General features: G+C 36.9%; 1 protein-coding gene across 3 annotated transcripts in view; it reads right to left on the minus strand.

Moving 5' to 3' along the window:
* The window catches only part of smurf1 (SMAD specific E3 ubiquitin protein ligase 1), a 42467-nt gene extending 25135 nt beyond the window's left edge, over nt 1-17332 (minus strand). For 2 of the 3 annotated variants that reach the window (XM_039686282.2, XM_039686281.2), the window contains exon 1: nt 17076-17145. In XM_039686282.2, coding sequence (XP_039542216.1) covers nt 17076-17130 — 55 coding nt within the window. In that variant the 5' untranslated portion in view covers nt 17131-17145. Of the gene's footprint in view, nt 1-17075 lie in introns of all 3 variants that reach the window. The other variant, XM_039686279.2, reaches the window with a different exon arrangement.
* Between the last annotated feature and the right edge of the window lie 2628 nt (nt 17333-19960).

Here is a 19960-nt window from a genome sequence, read left to right on the forward strand (position 1 = left end):
ATTTACTGAGCCCAATGCCATCCAAGATGTTCATGTCTAGGGGTGGTGGTGGCGGCGCAGTGGATAAGACACATGCCTTTGGTGTGAGAGACCCGGGTTCGTTTGCATGCGCTTCATGAGGCACACAGCGCTCTCTGCACAACCGCAATACGGTTTGGAGCACAGTTTTTTCTGTCTCGGCATTCACGCTCGCTCTTGCTCGTTCACTCTAAATTCCGGGAGATTTTAACTCATTTGCATGCATCAGGACATTAATTCGATTCGATTCCATTTTGAATTAATTTCAATCGATTTTGATTTAAAATCAAAATTGTGACACCCTTAATTTTAACCACAATTGTTCGTCTTGTGCTGGTCTGCCAGGCATTACGCAATCACGTTGGAAAGTTCACTCTGGACATAGGCAGACGTTCTGCCCCATTGTTTTAAACATCCAGGATACACACACGAAAGGACCATTTTAAACAATAAACTGTCACGAAGACATAAATGTCATTCAACATGCAATGAAATTTGAACGATCCTCCTTCTCCACGCTTGTAAACAACTTACACAGATACACACGGGAGCATTTGAAAGCAGGCGTCGATCAGTGGATATATTAGGGATACGTTGATAGACGCCTGGTAGCCAAATTAGACAGAGGTCAGGCTGTGTGAAATGTATCTTCAAAAACAAACTACACAACGAAAAAGACAAAAATGAGCTAAACTACAATTAAATACAGTTTGCTTGTAATAAGGACACGGTCAGAAAAGCTGACTGCAAGTTTCTAAAGTGAATTATTGACAATTAAGAGCATGAAGAAATTCATTCATGCTCGAAATTCAATTGTGCTTGACAAACAAATCTGGTACCGAGTTGCCAATTCAAAACCCCAACTCAAAACCAGACCGTTTATCATCTCTGCTAGTCAGTGCAGAGTATCCTGGACAGCTGGTGTAGTGACTGATGAGGGTGGGTGCATGGGAGACAGAAGAGGCTCTATTCTTGGTTTCCCACCCACTTATTTCCTGACTTTAATATAAAAGCACTGCTTTACCTGACGTAATGGCGGAGCTAGTCCACAAGCCATTAGACAGTTCACATAGTTAATTAGCAAAAGAACACGTGTGCAACCAAAGGAACATTACTCAGTAGATGGGAATGAGTCTCTGGCGTGTTCTGCAGCTGTTTGCAAGGCAAGTAGTTTGCTGACATATGAGGTTAAAGCTTGGGGGTGGGCAGGGGACACCGTAAAGCTGACATGCAATGGTGTAACTCACCAGAATATGAACCAATGGTTATTTATCTCTGTATTTCTTCAATATGAGTAAAGCATCCAGTAAGCATGGGTGGGGAAAATGTAAGGCAGGTGCACAGCGAGAAGAGAGGAAGTGTTATCGCCTCCTCTATTTAATGTGGGTTTCAGTGCAGAAGCTCACTGGCTATTGACGCATTGGAGTCTGATGACAATTTTCTCAGCATTCTCTGAAAAAGGCTTGGAAAAGGTTCAGCTCAGTCTCTGAACAAAAATTCAAAACTAGACTTAACATAAAACAACAGATTACTGAGGCACAATATTATGAACTTGATGTAAGGAGATAAAAAGATGCAATTTTTTTCATTTTAATCATGCAATCATGCATGGTTTTTGTACTGATGAATTGTGATTTCATTTCTGAAAAAAAATGTGATTGAATTAATTTTTTTTCACACACAAAATCCATCAGGATGTCGCTCACTTATGTAAGTGACGGGTTGCCCTGCCTTCACACCAGTGAGAGGAGAGGAGAGGAAGGGCCCTATGAAATACGTTTTATTTTTTCCCCAAATTCCGTTTTTTGGGGGTTTTTTTGGGAAGAGACGGAGGGAGAGCGGGAACCGTATGTTCACACCGCCGCCGGCAAGAGCGGCAAAATTCGCTCTCACCGCCCTGCCAACGACGCCGTGGAAAGATTCGTGGACGCTCTGATGCTCTGACGTAGATCGAATGTGTGATCTTTTTTAAAACTTTATTTAAAAGGGCCGCAAAGCAAACAGGCATGTCGGTCTTTATTTATGCAGAAAATCGATTGATGGAAATAACTTTAAAATTATAGTGACATGTTTGCTAATGAAATAAATAAATTAAAAGCCATATGTGTGTGGTGTGGCTTTTGTGTTCATGGTTAAGTGCTGTTATAATTTGCATTCCCGCTGAAAAAGTGTTCTAGCACGAAAATCTTGCCTATAAATAGTGTTGCGCGCCCTCTTATCAAATTCAAATGATCAACCTCCTCTATTTTGCTTGGGAACTAAAGTGGCCGGAACCAAAGTTTACAGGACTGCGTTCTCTGGGATTCTCTCAAACGGAGCACTTCTACATTCCGATTGGTTGCCGCCAAACCGCGTCATTGCTTATTATTACCATAAAACTGATTTCAACTCTCAACTCTACAAGATAAACCTGCAATATTACATAGCAATATAAGACACTAAAAATTGTCATGATGACTTTAGAGCAAACCAAGCTTTAAACAAAAAAACGTAGCTCTCTATATATATATATCTGTATACATGCACATGCAACAATGCCGTACTTCACTCTGCAACACACAGCAGATGAACGTAAATATATCGCACTAAGCCACATTACGATTCCGATTTTACTATTAATCGCTCAGCCCTAGAATAGACAAAACAAACTTGGCATACACAAGCCATTCTGAGTTATGAACCAGACTAATTTTAAAATGAAAAACCAGCCAGGGGTTAAAGAATGTGGCCTACTCGACTCATTTCCTACCAGAATCAGAGGTGACACTCCCATTCACAGCTTAGGTTTGAATTACAGTGGCGTGAGGGCTGGAGGGATATGAGAAAGACTGTGTTGCACACACTCATGCAAAGCCCTACCATATGCAGGGCTGAAACACAAGACGTTGGGCCCCCAGCACGAATAAAATATCCATGAGCTTTTCCGGAGATATCCTCCACCCTCCTTCCTGGTTCTTTGTTTCTCTTTCTCCCACTTTCCACTGCCAAATCCTTGCTCTGTGCTGAAGATTAAACTGTGGGAAGCCATTTTGTTAGGGTCGATCAGAATGTCAGAGGCCTTTAAAAATATATCCCCATCCACTTGAGTTGTCAGCCAAGAGGGTAAACTGGAATGCTAAACCTCCTCATGTGCATTAGGGGACAAGGCATATCCTTGGGCAAAAATACAGTAGGTCAGCCACTCTGACTTCCACATTGGATCCGCCAAGCTCCACTGGGAAAAGCACAAAGTTGGGGACAGGCGGACAGACTATCCCATCACTGAGTCACAGAAAGGAAGGGAAACTGGAGTCATACCTTGGAGGAATGAGTGGTTTAAAGCAAAAAACTGAGGAATGAGAGAAATGCATTAAGTCAGGAGTGACTGGAGGAGGAGCACATCCTGAATCTTGTGTGTGGTGCATTAATCATAGCACTGAGCCAACACCAAAGAGACTGCAACCTTATGGCAACAATGCCGACAGATGTACGCCTGTCTGTGCAATTGACAGCTTGTCTGACACCAGAAGTATTCAAAAACAACACGCAATGAGGATTATTGTGCTTTCAAACCATCTTCAAACCAGGTCTGGTCTGCAATGAGAAAGCTAATTGGTTCCAGTGCACTCAACTCACACATACCCCTTTTCCACCAAAGAAGAACTGGTTTGGAACTGGTGCTGGTACAAAGTTGGTTCGGAGTTGGTTCAACTTGTGGAACCTGTTTGTTTTTCTTTTGACAAGAGCGCCCAGGGAACGACGTTGTTGTTTCGTCGCCATACTTCTTAGCTAGAAACGCTTGCAAGTACAACATTACTTTGGGATTATCTCTAACTTGTGTACCAAGAACGCTTTAAAACAACTGAAATATGTAAGTTGTTTAATCTTTTCTTTTGATATGTAATATTTTCTGATTAGTTACGTACCCCATCTTGTGTCTTTTTTTGTCTTTCCATTTATTTATTCTATATTGTGACTGTTTTCTTCTTTGCTTATAATGTTTAAAAAATAAAATAAAAATAGAAACGCTTGTGCCAACAGCAAGCATAACAATAACAAAGGCGGACTCCATCATGTTTCTACAAATGTTTCTCCTGGCTTTGCGATGGTCAGAAAACATGTTTTGAACACAACTAAACCCACCCCAGCCCCCAGCGTAAGCATGACGTGGTAAAATAACAGTTCTAGACCAGCAAAGAGTTGGTGCCGCGTTGGAACCAGTTTTCCAGGCCGAGGACCGGTTCTTTGGCTGTCGAAACACAAAGAACTGGTTCGCGCGCAGGCACCAGGTCCGAACCAGCTCTCAAAATGCTTTGGTGGAAAAGCAAGGTTGAAAAGAAACAGGGTATTTTTGTCAGCCCTTGGTCAATTGTCTTTCAAGCATCTGCCCCGCACAAAGACAAGAGCTGAGAGGATTTCTCCTACCAAAGAAAAAAACCCCTAATATCGCACTGGCCTACTTATTCACCGCATCTGAGCGTGAGAAACATTAAACTGAAAAGTATAGTCTTAAAGACTGACGGGCTAAAATAATCCCTGCATTTAGTGATTCATGTTTATAACAGCTGAAAGATTGTGTCCTACTGCAATATGTGTGTCCGGCAGTAACCTGGGGGAGGTGGCTGTGTGACCCCTGGGTGCTGTTCAGTAACCTAAATCCAGAAAAGGCGCGTGGGAGCCGGCCAGGCTGCTGAGGGAGGCTAAAACCACCATATGAGCTCTTCATCCTGTCTGGAGGCCCCACAGACTTACTGCACTGTATTGCACAGCACTGTCTGCAGTTGACCACAATGCAGTCTCGCACACATGGACACAGAGACCTACCATGTCACACATTTTTAGCCGGGCAACAGGCTGCACAACTCTATATTTGAAAAGATAAGGTTATTTTGTCAGGACATAAAACATCTGACAGCTTAGAGGTTTGCATTTCTTGCAAATCTTTCCATCCTTACTAGCTAGCTGTGATAAAATATATACTGCAACGTCTATTTCTTTGAGCTTAGAAGGTCTACGAATGGGTCAGGAACGGTTTGTGAATGAATGAGCTTGGCTGGTTTATATAGTTTTCTTTATTATTTTTTTAGGGTCTGGGTTTTAAAGGGGATGAATTTAGAGACTCCATCATTAAAAGGGTGTATAGTGTAACATGTAATTAATTATCTGAAATGATATTGCAATTTTTGGTTTAAAGAAGTATTTTTTAATGTTGTTTTTATTTGATTGATGAAATCCTAGTGTCTTCTTGTTTAATTAAATTTGATTAAATGTACAAATGACAAGGAACAATTTGACAAGGTTAAAATTAGCATTTCAAGTAAAATTCCCTGGAAATCCATTTAAGATGGCAAATATCACCCCTTAAGAAAAAAACAACAAAAAACATTTGAGTCAGACGTCCACAACAGGCCTAATTCAGTCAAGGTACCGGCACAAAACACTTTGCAAAATATTGTCTAATCATTATCAACATTATCAAAATTTTTTGTTGATAAATCGCACACACATTTATCACAATTTTTTGTTGATAAATCATCCTCTTTAAAACCTCACCTCCACAGCCAAAGCAACATGTGTCATGACATTATTATTTGTATAACTTAGGCTATTATTTATAAAATGATTACTATTATTCAAATAACATTAGTATCATCATTATACAACATCAATGCAAGACATTGCGTCAAGTTATCATCGTGTCTTGTGTATTTGATCATAAACAAATTAGTCATTAAGATAAACCACTGACTAATCTATTATGAAGATGTGGATTATGCACATCTCTAATCTTAACTCACACTTGTCTTGAAAGGAGTGAGCAAAAAATAAACTTACTTGAAATACTGCAGTTATTGCTTAAGTTAACAATTAACCCAGTAATAAAGATCACATAATAGAGGTCAAAAGATTTGGTTGCCAGACCGAGTGACCATAATACAAAGTCTCACACTAATTATTCTCACCTTCATGACTCTTCAGTTCAAGGTGTAGTGTTTTACATAAGGGCAAGACTATCGTAACAGACAAGGTTAAACGTGTGACTTCAAGTGCATAAACATCACAAATACATAACAAAAAACCTTGAGTTCACAGGGCTCCAGACTGCGACCAAATGGTCGCATTTTGCGACCAAAATTTGAGAGTGTGCGACTGAATTTTACATCCAGTCGCACATGTGCGACTAGTAAATTTGCCGCACGTTAAACGCATGGTAAAGCGTGGAAGGGGCGCGTCAATGAATCCGTGACAAGAATAGCGCGATTAAACGTCTGTGGGAAGGAGACGGAGACAAATATCACATCCTGATGTGCGTCTGAGCAATCAGCGATCTATCGATTTGTTAGTCGTTACCTAGCAGCGAATGCAAACAAAATGAAAGTGGAACGAAAATACGCCACTCATAGGACCGTGGAGCAGCAGCAGCGATCCGAACCATTGACGGTAAAATAAAGCCCCGAACTTGCCAGTCGCGGGCCGATCTCGCTCACGCAACACTGTTAATAGGAGATCCAGTGAAGAAATCCATTGAATTCGCCTCAGAATTAATAACATCAACACCACGAGATCCAGTGAGAAACACTCCGATTCGGCGCAGAGTTCTGTTATAAACCATATCAGATCAAACAGCGCTGACGTGGAAATCAGGAGAAACACTTATAGAAGGCTTTCAGTCCACAAATCAGCCTAACAGAACCATGGATTTAGGCTAATGTAGTAAGTTAACTCTAACCATAAATATGATAATGTGTAAGAAAATCAAATGCTTACAAGTAGCCTACACATCTTTTCCCAGCACTTCAATAATATCATATATAAATGTTTTATTTTTTTGTATTTTTAATGTGATTACCAACACATTTTTTGTTCATCCTTTAAAAATTGTCCTAAAAAGAAAAAATTTGAGATGTTGCAAAACTCTTATTTAAACACTTAAAAAAATAATAATACCATTGTAAACAGTAGGATGTTTATTGGCTATTTTCACTCCATATACATATTTTCACTACTTTTATTAATTAATATTAAGACATTATAAATGATAATAACTAAAGTTAATTTCATCTACACCCTAAATTAAGCTTAGTGATTTATTTTCAGCAGTGCTACCAGATTTTTTTTTTTGTAGAACTCGCTGTGAGTTCTCATTTGAGGTGATGCTGCCCTCAACTTTGAGTCTGAAACCCTGTGAACTTAAAACAAAACAGCATATCATAATGTTAGGTCTATTTATTATTAAAGAATTTGTCAGTATTACAGTTATTTTGGGGGAAATTTGAATAATTGCATTGCAAGCTGATTTAAGGTGTGCCCCTAAATTTTCAGCTTGCGCTCCTAAAATTTTCAGTTAGGGGCAACAGCGCTCCTAGTAAAAAAAGTTAGTCTGGAGCCCTGGTTCAGAACAGTGGTTCAACAGTTCACAGTTCAACACTCAAACCACTATAGCATTTATGTTTGGGACAGTGGCAGTTATTTAAACTGTAATCATATTTTACAATATTATCAAATAAATGTTGACAAATTTATGTCCCACAAAAGTAAGCCATTCAGCACTTGGAACATGTGGCTTATATTTGAGAGTAGGGTTGTGAGGGTATGAGATTTTCACAGTATGATAACGGTCTCAGGAAATATCACTGTTTTAGGGTTTCTCACAGAAACTGTCAGTATTGACTGTCAAATAATTAAACAGGTTTTTGTAACCATTTGTTTGTTTTGTTTAATCCAAATTTAATAAATCAAATAATTCAATAATAAAAAGTCTTATTAATTAAATTTACTAATTGATTATGAATTATATTAACACCTTGTTTTTATCATTAATTTATTAAAATTTTTAGGAAAAGGAAAATTTAACAGCTTTTATCCATCTTTTTTGGCAAAGTGCTGCACAATAGAGATTTACTAAATTAAAACACGGACAGAAGATTATATTCATTAAATAATCTTTAAACAAATTGTATTAGTTATTATTATTTTAATAAGTAGGGGAGAGAGCCAGGACGATTGAAATGTGCTGATAAAAATGAATAAATTTCACTTAAAAAAAAAAAAAAAAAAAAATCACAAATTTAACCATAAATCGCAAGTCGATTTTTTTTCCCCAAATGGTGCAGCCCTAACTGTAATATTCACAGACCATATCGCGATTTGATTAATTGTGCAGCTCGACTTTTTCCATCAATCTATCAATTTGTGCGTTTTGACCGAAAGTTCTGTTTTCATGACTGGATATTGGGATTACCTTTGCATCACGGAAATCATACGGCCTTAAGTTATAAACGGGACTTTCCTTTATCTGCACGGAGGGATGGTGCTCATGTATAATGCGTTTTCTCCTTTTGCAGCCACATTTTTTTGCAAGCTGGATATCGATCTTTGAGGACAACCACATGTTCGTTTTTTTCTATATGCAAATTATTTTCATACTGCAAATTTAAACTTCTTTTTCATCGGGGGACAAAGATTAGAGATAACAGCCTCTGTATCTGACATTTTCTCCACTGTACGTGTATGGTTGTTTTTTTCCTTTTGAATAACTGTAACACACCCACTTTCCTTTTGAATAACTGTCACTAGGGCTTTCGCGATAACCACAACATTGCAGTACCGCGCTACTGACAGGCCAACCGCAGAATAATACAAGTAACCGCAGCAACCGCAATATTTGCGTTTTCTCGTTTTCATAAGGCTACACCCTTCGTACCATGTGTATTGAATGTTAAATAAGTTTATAATAACAAGACTATTTATCATGGTGATTTGTACAGAGGCTTTGTGGACTTGAATTTAAGCCTAAAGAGGCTGTGAATGAGGGGGTGGGGAGGGGGCACCGCAAAGCTGTAAAGTAAAGTGAATGAGATCGACTGAGCACGTGCGATTACCTGCGTCTGTCTTTGAAGTCAAGTCATGTAACGTTATATTTGTAATGTAAGGGTATTTACCATGAATGTTGTCAGCGTTGGTCAGCATTACAGTCATTTCACACCGCATGCGTGAACGGCGAATGAACAGCACATATTTTTTTTAGTTCACCCAAAAATGAAAATTAAGTCATTAATTACTGCCTAAGGGATCGAAACTTGACGGCCCAGAAAGTCAATGAAGAAAATGTTAAGCAGTGCTAACTGTAACTTTATTTCAGATTTGATTACAGTTTTTGTACCTGAATACCTGAACATCTTAAAACAGTATTTATTTCAATCGTAGGCTATACGATTTCAGTTGTATTTATTTGTGTAATTACTAGGGTTGGGTATCGAGAATCGAGTATCGATTGGAACCGGGACTAACTTTACGTTTTTCCCGGAATCGTTCAAAAGTTCAAATTTCGATTCCTAGTTTCGATATTCACAGTCCGCCGAGCTGAAGAAGAAACCGCTGAACAACACCAATGAAGAAGCGTCTACCGGAAGTGTTGGTATAACCGCGCGAGTCGAACATGAGTAGCTTACGTCAGCGGTCCAAAGTGTGGCTTCACTTTTCTAAAAAATAACGAAATCTCGGCAAAATGCAAAATTTGTGACAAAAGGAATATTTGTGAAAGAAGGAGTATTTCCTTCAGAAACACTGTTGGTTATCATGGTTGGCTAAACTTTTTTGACCCTGCCTCTTAAAAGAATCGGAATCGAGAATCGTTAGGAACCGGAATCGAAAGAAGGAATCGGAATCAGAATCGTTCAAATTCAAACGATACCCAACCCTAGTAATTACTAAATTCTTACTAAATTCTTTCTTTATACTTTTTTAATTACTGAGTGTTTCCTTCTCTTTAGTTGTTTTTGCTATGGTATTTTTGAAGCATAGCCTAGTCAAAAGTTATTTGTGTAATTGTACTTTAGAACCTGTTGATTTTTGTTCGTGGTAATCAGCTACAATAAAATGTTGTGCAATAAGACTTAGATGTGAATGATATCCAAGTTTTTTCCCCCTTATTGCAGAGGTTCTCAACCTTTTTGGAACTAAAGCTCCCCAAGCCTCTCCTAGGTGTCACGATTCTTTTTGTTTTAAACAGAGATCACGATTCTACCATGATTCTGAACAGACAACAAAACAAAATAACATGTAATTTACCAGAGGTTTTGACTAAATGTTAATGGCTGCAGTCTATCTAAAATGCTTAATTAATCTGAATTAATTATTAAAAACAAAAACACATTTTGAATAAATTATTCAATGACTCACTCATAAATATTTCACTTGTTTCATTACTGGATGAATCAGCATTTTTGAACAAAACTCTTGAATGATTCAATGACAAATTGTAAAATGTACAATGACATTATTTAACACAGTCACTTGTCTTTAGTAATCACTGGTATAGATGTTTCAAATGACGATTGTCTTTCAAAAGGTGATTTGCTCTATTTTGATTGTTTTCGGAGACATCAGAGTTTATATCTGAACTATAAACTTCTATACCAGTACTGAAATACTGATACTGTGTGGTTAAAAAGATGTTTGTAAACAGTACCAATGCAGATTTAAATATTCCAGTGTGATATTGTAAAGGTTCAATAGACGCAGACAAATCGTTGTCATTTAGGAATGAGATCTTATGGGTGATTGAATCAAGAAAAATGCAATATTTTAACAACTTGTGCATCATCTAGATTTTTGCTAATAAATTCAATAGTTAAAAAGTTTACAATAATTATGACAAATGACATGGTATGAAAATGCCCATTTCTAGTGCAGCAAGTTTCACTTACAGGGGAGGAATACTAGCAGATAATCTCTAAAAGCAAACAAAGACAAGCTCAAGCACATTTCCTCTGCATAAAAACTTTCATTTGCTTTCATTCCCAGTGCTTTCAGGCACTTATTTACACAGGATGGGTGACGGCCTGGCTCTGATCAATAGTGTCAGTTTACAGTGCTGCAAACGGTCAGAATAAACAGCATCCCCTACAAACCCCCAGCTGGACTTCACATCAATATCATGCACAGGAATGTCTGAGAAGCCACATGCAGCACATACCGACACAACCGTGAACATGAAACACTCACGTGCAAGTGTGCGGGGGGAGAGAAAAAGATAAGGAACTGGGGAGTAGAGAGAGGAAACAGGCAAGCCGACACCACGTGACACAAAAACGATAACAGCAGCAGACACCGCTGCAAGAGCTTCTTAATGAATAAGCAGGATTCCCCAATGTCCAGCCCTCTGGTTCTAGCACAGGCACAAAGGGCAGAAAGCCACTTTTCACGCTGATTCTTGTGCCTGAAGCCTGGCCATGCCATGCCATACAGCTACTTCATACACAGAGCAGAACACAAACAAAGAAAAAAAAAACACTATTGGACAAACGATTATGGAGAGGCCGGTACACATGGGATGTTTCATTAATGATTTATAGTGTCTACTCTAAAATCAGCACATCAAGCCAACATAACAGGCAAACATGGCTGCATTTACACAGCAGGACTAAATGCACACAGTTCCCATTTTTGTGCCATCTGTTTATATTCACTAACTAGACATAAATGACTGTGCTTACATTAATGACCTGCCAAGAAGCACCGTTAGAAATATGTTAATTCAAATGCCAAAACATCACAATGCAGCCCATTAACAAACTAAGACAGACCTTTGCTTTTCCCACTATGCTCGCTTATACCAGATTTACCCTGCATTTTGGTAATCAGATAATATATTCTCATTCATATCATGCACACAATGCTAAATTTGCACTTCTGGTGTTTCTGTTTGTGTTTATTTATGCTCTTTTGTTTTCATTTCTTCTCACTGCATAATGTACTGACATTTCAAAAATGTAGCATCAGAATAATACATTGTTTGGACAAATGATTGAAGAAAAATTGTGACATAAACCTAAATCTTTAGGCTTATTAGATATAGATATATTATATATCAGATTTAGAACATATAAAAACAGCTGAATTAGGCACACACAAAAAAAGTTGTGGACCAAAGTTGAGAACCACTGGTTTAAAACAAGACTTAAAAAAAGATCTAGCATTTAATAATGACTATTACACTCTAAACAATGCTGGGTCAAATATGGGTCAAAAAATTTGGGTCAAATATGGACAAACCCAAATGTTGGGTTAAAAATGTAATTTAAAATTTTAACCCAACCTAAACTTTCAACTGTACATTTTTTTTATTACATTTTTAACCCAACATTTGGGTTTGTCCATATTTGACCCAAATCTGGATTGAAACAACCCAGCATTTTTTAGAGTGTAGCTAGCCTATTCAACTATGTATTTTGATCTACTTGAACAACACAAATGGGGTCTGGTTAAAGAAATACTAATTGTATAAGCACCAACACATCCTTTAATCTATAGAGGCTTTAAGGAACAGCTTTGCCAAATCACCTGGTAGCTGTACAGTTTCTGGAAGTATACAAGAGAGTCTCACAAACACCACAAGTTAAACACAGATGTTTTGCAGTAAGCAAACATTTTTTGAAGCCTGAATGCCCATGGCCTCAAAGTGTAAATCTCTGTGTGTGTGTGAGTGTGTTTAAAAGTAGCAGCAGCAGTGAAAGAAGTTATAATAGAGGCAGAATACAAATCAAGGACCCTGTGTAATGTTTAGCATTTTTTACAGTTGCATTCAGACTGCCTTATTAACACAACAATAAAAACCAAACAACCCAACTATTCCACAATACCTTCAGGGTGAAACAGTAGAAAACATGTGAAGCCAAGTACTTTCTCAGGACATTATCTGCAAAGACCTTTCTAAGTTATGAGGAAACAACTGAGAAAATAAGAAACTTGCCTTTCTCCCTGATTACTCTGTAACCATGATGAAGGTTATAAATTCTGAGCAAGCCCAAAAAATAATAATAAACAGAAAGTGCATGCTTCAATGATAACACAAATATTTACAGATTTCTGCCCCTTATTTACCCCCTAATGCAATTTCTGAAAGATATAATAATGAGGCTACAACAAATGTCTTTGTTCAGACTATTCACTGTGACACAACAAGACTGAACAATTACTGAACAAAACACAAAATATTACTGTGCATAAAATTCTATAAAAAACCTTCCACTATCAGTCGATCGCTAAAAGAAGATATCTCGGAAGCCACATCTCACTTCCTGTTGCGAGAACATGACATGTCATGCACCCAACGAAAGATGGACATTCTAATAGACTGAAAGAACGAAAGTAACAAATAGAAACTTAAATGCAAAACTACAATTAACAGATGCAGAAATTGACACACAATTAAAAAAATAATAGAATTTCCTGTATGTCATAATAACGTTATATATTTCAATGTATTGAAAAATGTGCCAGCGAGGAGGATAAAAAAAAAAAGTAATCTTCAATCTTTTCTTTTTTTCAAGTATCTGATCACTGCATTATCTTCCTCAGGTAAAATGGCTTAATGTCTATGAGCCATTGCTGATAAAGTTACAAAAAGCATACTGACGTCAAAGCTTTCTAGACTTCTAACACTTGTCAGATGGCATCAAGCTTTTACACTGCTTACATTTTTTAACTATTATTGACAGAAGATCACTGTTTTAGGCTAGCACATGGGCTTAAGTACAAAAACCAGTTCTTTTGTCTAATAATCTGACTCATGTACCATATATCACACTGAAAGAACTGTCACTATTATGTTGTACTAACTGGTCGTGCATAAGCCTTTATGAAGTTAAACATACATGAGCTGTGTGTTAATATGTTACCACAATTTTGTTTGTTTTTCTTTTCTCTTGGTTTTAGTTTTCCAATATAGCCTGAAGTTGGGGCCAATTTGGAAGGACTCCACCAATATGTGCCACCAGTAAAGATGCTGTGAATATTGATTAAAAAAAGCACTAATTGCAAGAATAGCATTACATGTATTCACCAATATCTGTTCCTTCTCATCTGAAATACTTACACACTGTTAAATGGATCATAGTTGATCTGTGTGATCCATACGGACCAGGCCCCAAGGTTTGGCACTAGTGTGATTATTGGATTAATTGCAAAGTTCAACTATTATAAAGTGAAAATGAATCATTTTCACTTGTTTTGTCTTGCCAATTTACACATTCAAGCAAGTTTAAACCATTCCAGCACAAGAGGTGGTGAAAGGAACTCTACAGTTCTCCAACAGCACATTGATTTATCTACTGCATGTTCTTGTGCTTTAACGGGGACACACACAAAATGAAATATACAAAAAGTACTAACACAATTAATAAAGGGATAGTCCACCCAAAAACAATGGTGAGTAAATAATTTATCATTTTCATGTCGTTTCAAACTTTCTACATGTGTGACTTTCTATAATGAGAACCAAACTACACTGGATCCCATTGACATTTCACAAAATATCTTTTATATTCCACAGATGAAAGAAAGTCAAGGGTTGGAACAACACGAATACATATAAATGAAATCCCTTTAAAGAAATGGTTGAAGAACTAGAATCATTCAAAGAATCAAAGCAGAATCATGAAAGGGTTAGTTCACCCAAAAATGACAATTCTGTTCCAACCTCGTAAAACCTTCGTTCATCTTCAGAACACATATTAAGATATTTTTGATGAAATCTGAGAGCTGGATCACTCCTGTCCATAGGCTTCTTGAGGGATTGAAACTTGCCAGTCTCGAAAAGTTATTAAAGACATCGTTAAAATAGTCTTGTGACTACAGTGGCTCAATCTTAACTTTATCAAGTGACGAGAACACTTTTTGTGCGCAAAAACAAACAAAAATAACGACTTTATTTCAACTATTCACTTCCTTCTCTATGGACCTCTAGTCAGTTAACGTAGAGTGATAGTGTAGAGCTACGTCACATGTAGACTCACTATTGGCCAACGCTGGTCATGTGTGTGATGCGTGTGACGTACAATAACAGAAGCTTACGCTATTAAACTAGCAACCTGACTCAAGGCAGAGAGAGAAGTAAATGAATAGTTATAAAAAAAGTCGTTATTTTTGCTCACAAAAAGTGTTCTCGTCATTTGATAAAGTTAAGATTGAGCCACTGTAGTCACTTATACTATTTTAAGGATGTCTTTAATAACTTTCGAGGCCGGAAAGTTTCAATCCCTCAAGAAGTCTATGGACTAGTATGCAGGAGTGATCCAGCTCTCAGATTTCATCAAAAATATCTTAATTTGTGTTCCGAAGATGAACGAGGGTGAGTAAATATTGACAGAATTTTCATTTTTGGGTGAACTAATTCTTTAAATTTATTACAATTCCGTAAATGTTTAGTTAGCCTAGAAACAAGATTAGATGAAGTTCTTTCTCATTTACACAAACTAAACGATATCAGTTGAAACAACTGAAAACATACCAGCAAACACAAACATTATTTTGCTCGGAATAAAACTGAAAAATAATGTTCTCTCACCCAAACGCCTAAAAGGGAGCGCTGCTGAATCGACTGATACTATCAGATACAAATCAATCTTGCAAGCTTTTTATACCCAAATCCTCTGGACTTAAACGCCCTGCGAGACTAAACAGTGAAGCAGCCATTGAAGAGATTCAACACTCATTGTTTCATGAGACAGACATTCCTTGTCCAATTAGAATTCCTTTCATGGGCCCAGGGGGGAGAGCAGCACAGCTGGAGGCGCTGGGTTTGTCTGCAGCCCCAAAGCTCTCCACCTCTGCTGTGGACATCTCTTCCACAAACAAACTCTCAAGTGGTCACAGAGGAGATGTTGTGAGGCACAAACACATCTGGGTAAAATAAAGAGCAGCTCATTCAGAGCTATCTTGTTTGTGCGGGAACAATGCCTTCATATGGTGTCATCATCGCCTCCATCAAAGTAGCTCATTGTATGTTTGATGTCAAAATAGTTCTGTCAGATAAAAATGGGGTCATGTGCGATGAAAAACTTTGTCAAACTAAAATTCGAATGTTCTCACGTTTAAATGACAACATGCAGATGTAGGCTAATCCACTTGTTCTCGTGGCATACGTCAAATGGAAAAAGCAGTAACACTGCTTACCACATTAAGAAGAATACATAAAGTATGTATTAATCGTAGATAAATGTTGATTTCATTTCAGCATTTAATAATACACCATTAAAATCTAAATCCATATCTGTTGATATTTTATAATGGACTTGAGCTAACATTAACCGATTGGAAATTGTTAAATAACATGAAGCAATACTGATAAACAATACAGTAACAATTGCATAAACTAATGGGACAGTATTGTAAAGTGTGTCCAAAGATATAAAAAAAGAAAAATATGAGTATCCTCTATCCTTGTCCCTGCTGAGTCTATAATGTGATAGAAAGTACACAGCCATGTACTTTTGCAGTCATACAAATCTTTCTGTTCCAGACACTTTAAAAGACACTGATATGTCAACAGTTGATTTGGTTTACAGAGGCAATTGTAAATCCAATCCTTCAGGGCACTGCCACTATGTGTGTGATGATATCATAGAGATCAGTATGCATCAATCATATCCTGTTCATTTCCAAGCAAGGAGTGATTTCAAAAGAGTAGGAGGAAAAAATCCTTCCCAAAAAAAAACCTATTAGTGGATTGTGAAACGGTAGGCTATACAAGCATATAAAGATCAGGCACTGTAACCCTTTGTTAACTTGGTTCAGTTTGCAAATATAATAAGCAAGACACAACACAAAATATTAACGAACAGTCTGCCACACATGATGGTCAATCTTAATATATAACGGACGCAGACATCCAGATGAGGGGAACCGAGAAAACAGCTGCCTCTGCTTCCTTCATCCGGTTAATACTCAGCTGATTTATGACTAATCCAGCCTAACAAACCATCCACGGGGAGCTGCTTTCGGCTGATAACGTTAACATAAGTGGAAATAAAGCATGTCCACGGACGATTGTGCCGTTTATAGAGATGTAGATGAAATAAAGAACTGCTTATCGTCTTAGCATGCGTTTAGCATGAAGTGCCAGACTGCTGCAACTCGCCCCAGCAGAAGCTAGCAGGAGTCGGTCGTTTAGCCTTCCACACACACATGAGCGACAAACACACAGCGATAATAACCTAACTAGAAATATGAAATGATCATTAACTCCGTAAAGATGAAATGAAAACAATAAAGGAGCTTATTTGTAGTCGGTTTACCTGTCAGTCGGATTTTGATGCTTGACCCGTTCCTTCGAGTCCCAGGATTCGACATCACTCCCACAAAATAACCGACGAACTTTCTCTCAGGATAAACCCAAGACGCCGGCTTCGAGCGGATATAAAAACGTATAAAAACGCGCTACGCTAATATGTGGGTTGTGCATGTGTTTCTAGGCGATAAAACGGTATTATTTCCGTCTGGCAAATCCCCTGTAGCTTTCAGACTTAACAACACAGGCTAACATTTTTTTGAGCTCAACGGCGTTCTGACATCACGTTAGTACAGCGGAACGTGCACGTCCTCGCGCTTGGGCGTGCGCGCGCGCTTTTCCTTCTGGCTCTGGCAGTAGGCTACATTGTGGGATGTGAAAGGATATTAGTCTTGTTCGTTTTGATGTTGTCCAAAGCGGAATTACTTTATTAAAAAAAATACGTTTGTTGATATCATTCATTAATAAAATTAAGTTTGTAGTTATTTATATATTTTAATAGATAGATAGATAGATAGATAGATAGATAGATAGATAGATAGATAGATAGATAGATAGATAGATAGATAGATAGATAGATAGATAGATAGATAGATAGATAGATAGATAGATAGATGTTGTTGTTGTTGTTGTTGTTGTTGTTGTTGTCGCTTGTAATAAATAGGCTAATCAGATGGTGGTTTACATTAAATTTGCATGATTCCTATTGTTGCTTGATAGCTGTCATGTGGTAGCAAATAAGGTTGGTCTGAGCAGTTGGGGAAAGGACAGGATTCGAGGACTTTAGCAACTGGAAACAATAGAGCCATTTAATAGTGTTGTGCAGAAGAAAAGCCAATCCACACATAAACAGCAGGCTAATGAGGGAGGCAGGCCACACACGGGCCCTTTTCAATCCGTCACCACTTTAATGAGAAGAAAGGCATTGTGCTCTTGGCATTAGAATGAAATGTATTTGATCTTAAGACTCTTTAAAATGGAAACAAATACTAATGCAATTAATCGGTTCTTTGTGTGGAATGCAATGTGGTTTAATGATGCACAATTAAATAAAAGGAAACATTCCAATGTATTGATCAATTCTTTAGTCCGTCATGTAATTATGGCTTGAGACATTGGAGCTCATCTGCTCATGCAGATATATTGATCCTAATATTGCTCATTTTGAAAATCCAATGTAATATGGGCCAATTAAAACTAAGATATTGATTAACAACTCTCTTTGAAAAGGTTCAATGGGTTAATATAGAAGCAAAAATTGTGATTCAATTGTAAAGAATTAACCCTTCATGAAAAAAAATATTGTTGGTTTAACTTAAAAAAGTAAGTAACCTGGTTGCCTTCAAATTTTTAAGTTGATTGAACTGGAAAAAGTGAGTTAATACAATGAAGGAGATTAATTTAATCATCAGAAACTCAAAATAATAAGTTATCTCAACTAAATAAATTATTTAAGTTGATTTGACAAAAGAAAAAATGTTATGATTAACTTGAAAATATTTTTTTACAGATGGTTTATTTAAAATTTTACTTAGTAAAAGATTATATGAAAATTTATGACAATGTTTTACATTGCTTTAACTCATAAAAATAAGTTAAGCAATTTCCAACAAGATACAACTAATTTTTTAAGTCAGCTTGTCAGCGATTTTTTAAGTCAGTGACTTTTTTTTACAGTGTAGTAAAGTATGTTTACAAGATGCTTAAGTAGTAATATTTTCTTTTATATTTACATAAAATATAATAACATTATACAATATTTTATTAAATGAATGAATTAAAACTACATCCATAAAATTATCTCGGGAACCCCTAAAATGTTCTACCTGCAATAACCCTTTAAGGTTCAATAACTTAACCCTAAAACCGTATTCTGGACAAATGTGGGCAAAATAGTTTTGATTTATTTTTAAAAAATACTTCCCTTGATCTGAGCGGTACAAAACTTGGCTACTTTTCCTAAGTTTGCCTCCTGAACAAACACAATTTTTTTACTCAATTCTACAATGTTAAAAAAAACTCCTTAATCTTGTATTTGGGTCAAAAATGGGCACCCATAGAAATGAATGGGAAAAACTGTAATTTTAGAGCATTCTAAAATAAGCCAAAATAAGACACCAGGTGACAGCAAAGTCACTTCATCTTTAGGTTTTAGCTCTAAGAACTTATTGGAATGATATTTTAATATAGTTTAAAAAAATAAAACATAAAAATAAGCATAATTTACATAGAAAATATGGTACTTTTTTAAGTAAATAAATTCAAAAATACACCCAAAATGGAAAAAAAAAAAAACATCATAAATGGATAGAAAATTTTTATCGAAGACAGTGATATAACATTTATAACAAATAAAAATTAGGATCACACCTGAGTCTCCACCTGTGCCCACATTTGTCCAGGATTAAGGGCTATAAAGTGAATACGGTCTGAGGGCTACGTGTTTATATATTGTTTGCCCCTTTTAACATATTTGTTGCATCAAAGGTAATAATAATAATGACAATTAGTTAATTTGAGTAAAAATGTATTCATTGCTTGCTTTGGATTTTAGAGAGTGGTAACACAGGCTTAATTAAATGCCAGACATGAGCTGAGAACAGCAACAGCCATCGAAAAAGTCTAACACCATTCACAATCACAACAAATTACATGTTTTAGAATGTGGTACATATGCTGGAAACTACCCCAAATATACAATATGAACAGATGGAGTAAAAACCCGTTTGGCCTAATTTTCTCAATATATTGAGATGTTGATGTAGCTCACTTCTGCCATCTCTTGGTCGTAACATGTGAGAAATGCAGGATTTGATTGTTTGCCAACTGAAACAGCCAGAGCCTCTAAAACTAAAAGAAAAGAAAAAATCTGCTAACTGACTGAACAATTGA

This window comes from Pimephales promelas, chromosome 3 (genome assembly GCF_988280905.1).
Source record: "Pimephales promelas chromosome 3, fPimPro1.hap1.1, whole genome shotgun sequence".
Taxonomy (NCBI): Eukaryota; Metazoa; Chordata; class Actinopteri; order Cypriniformes; family Leuciscidae; genus Pimephales; species Pimephales promelas.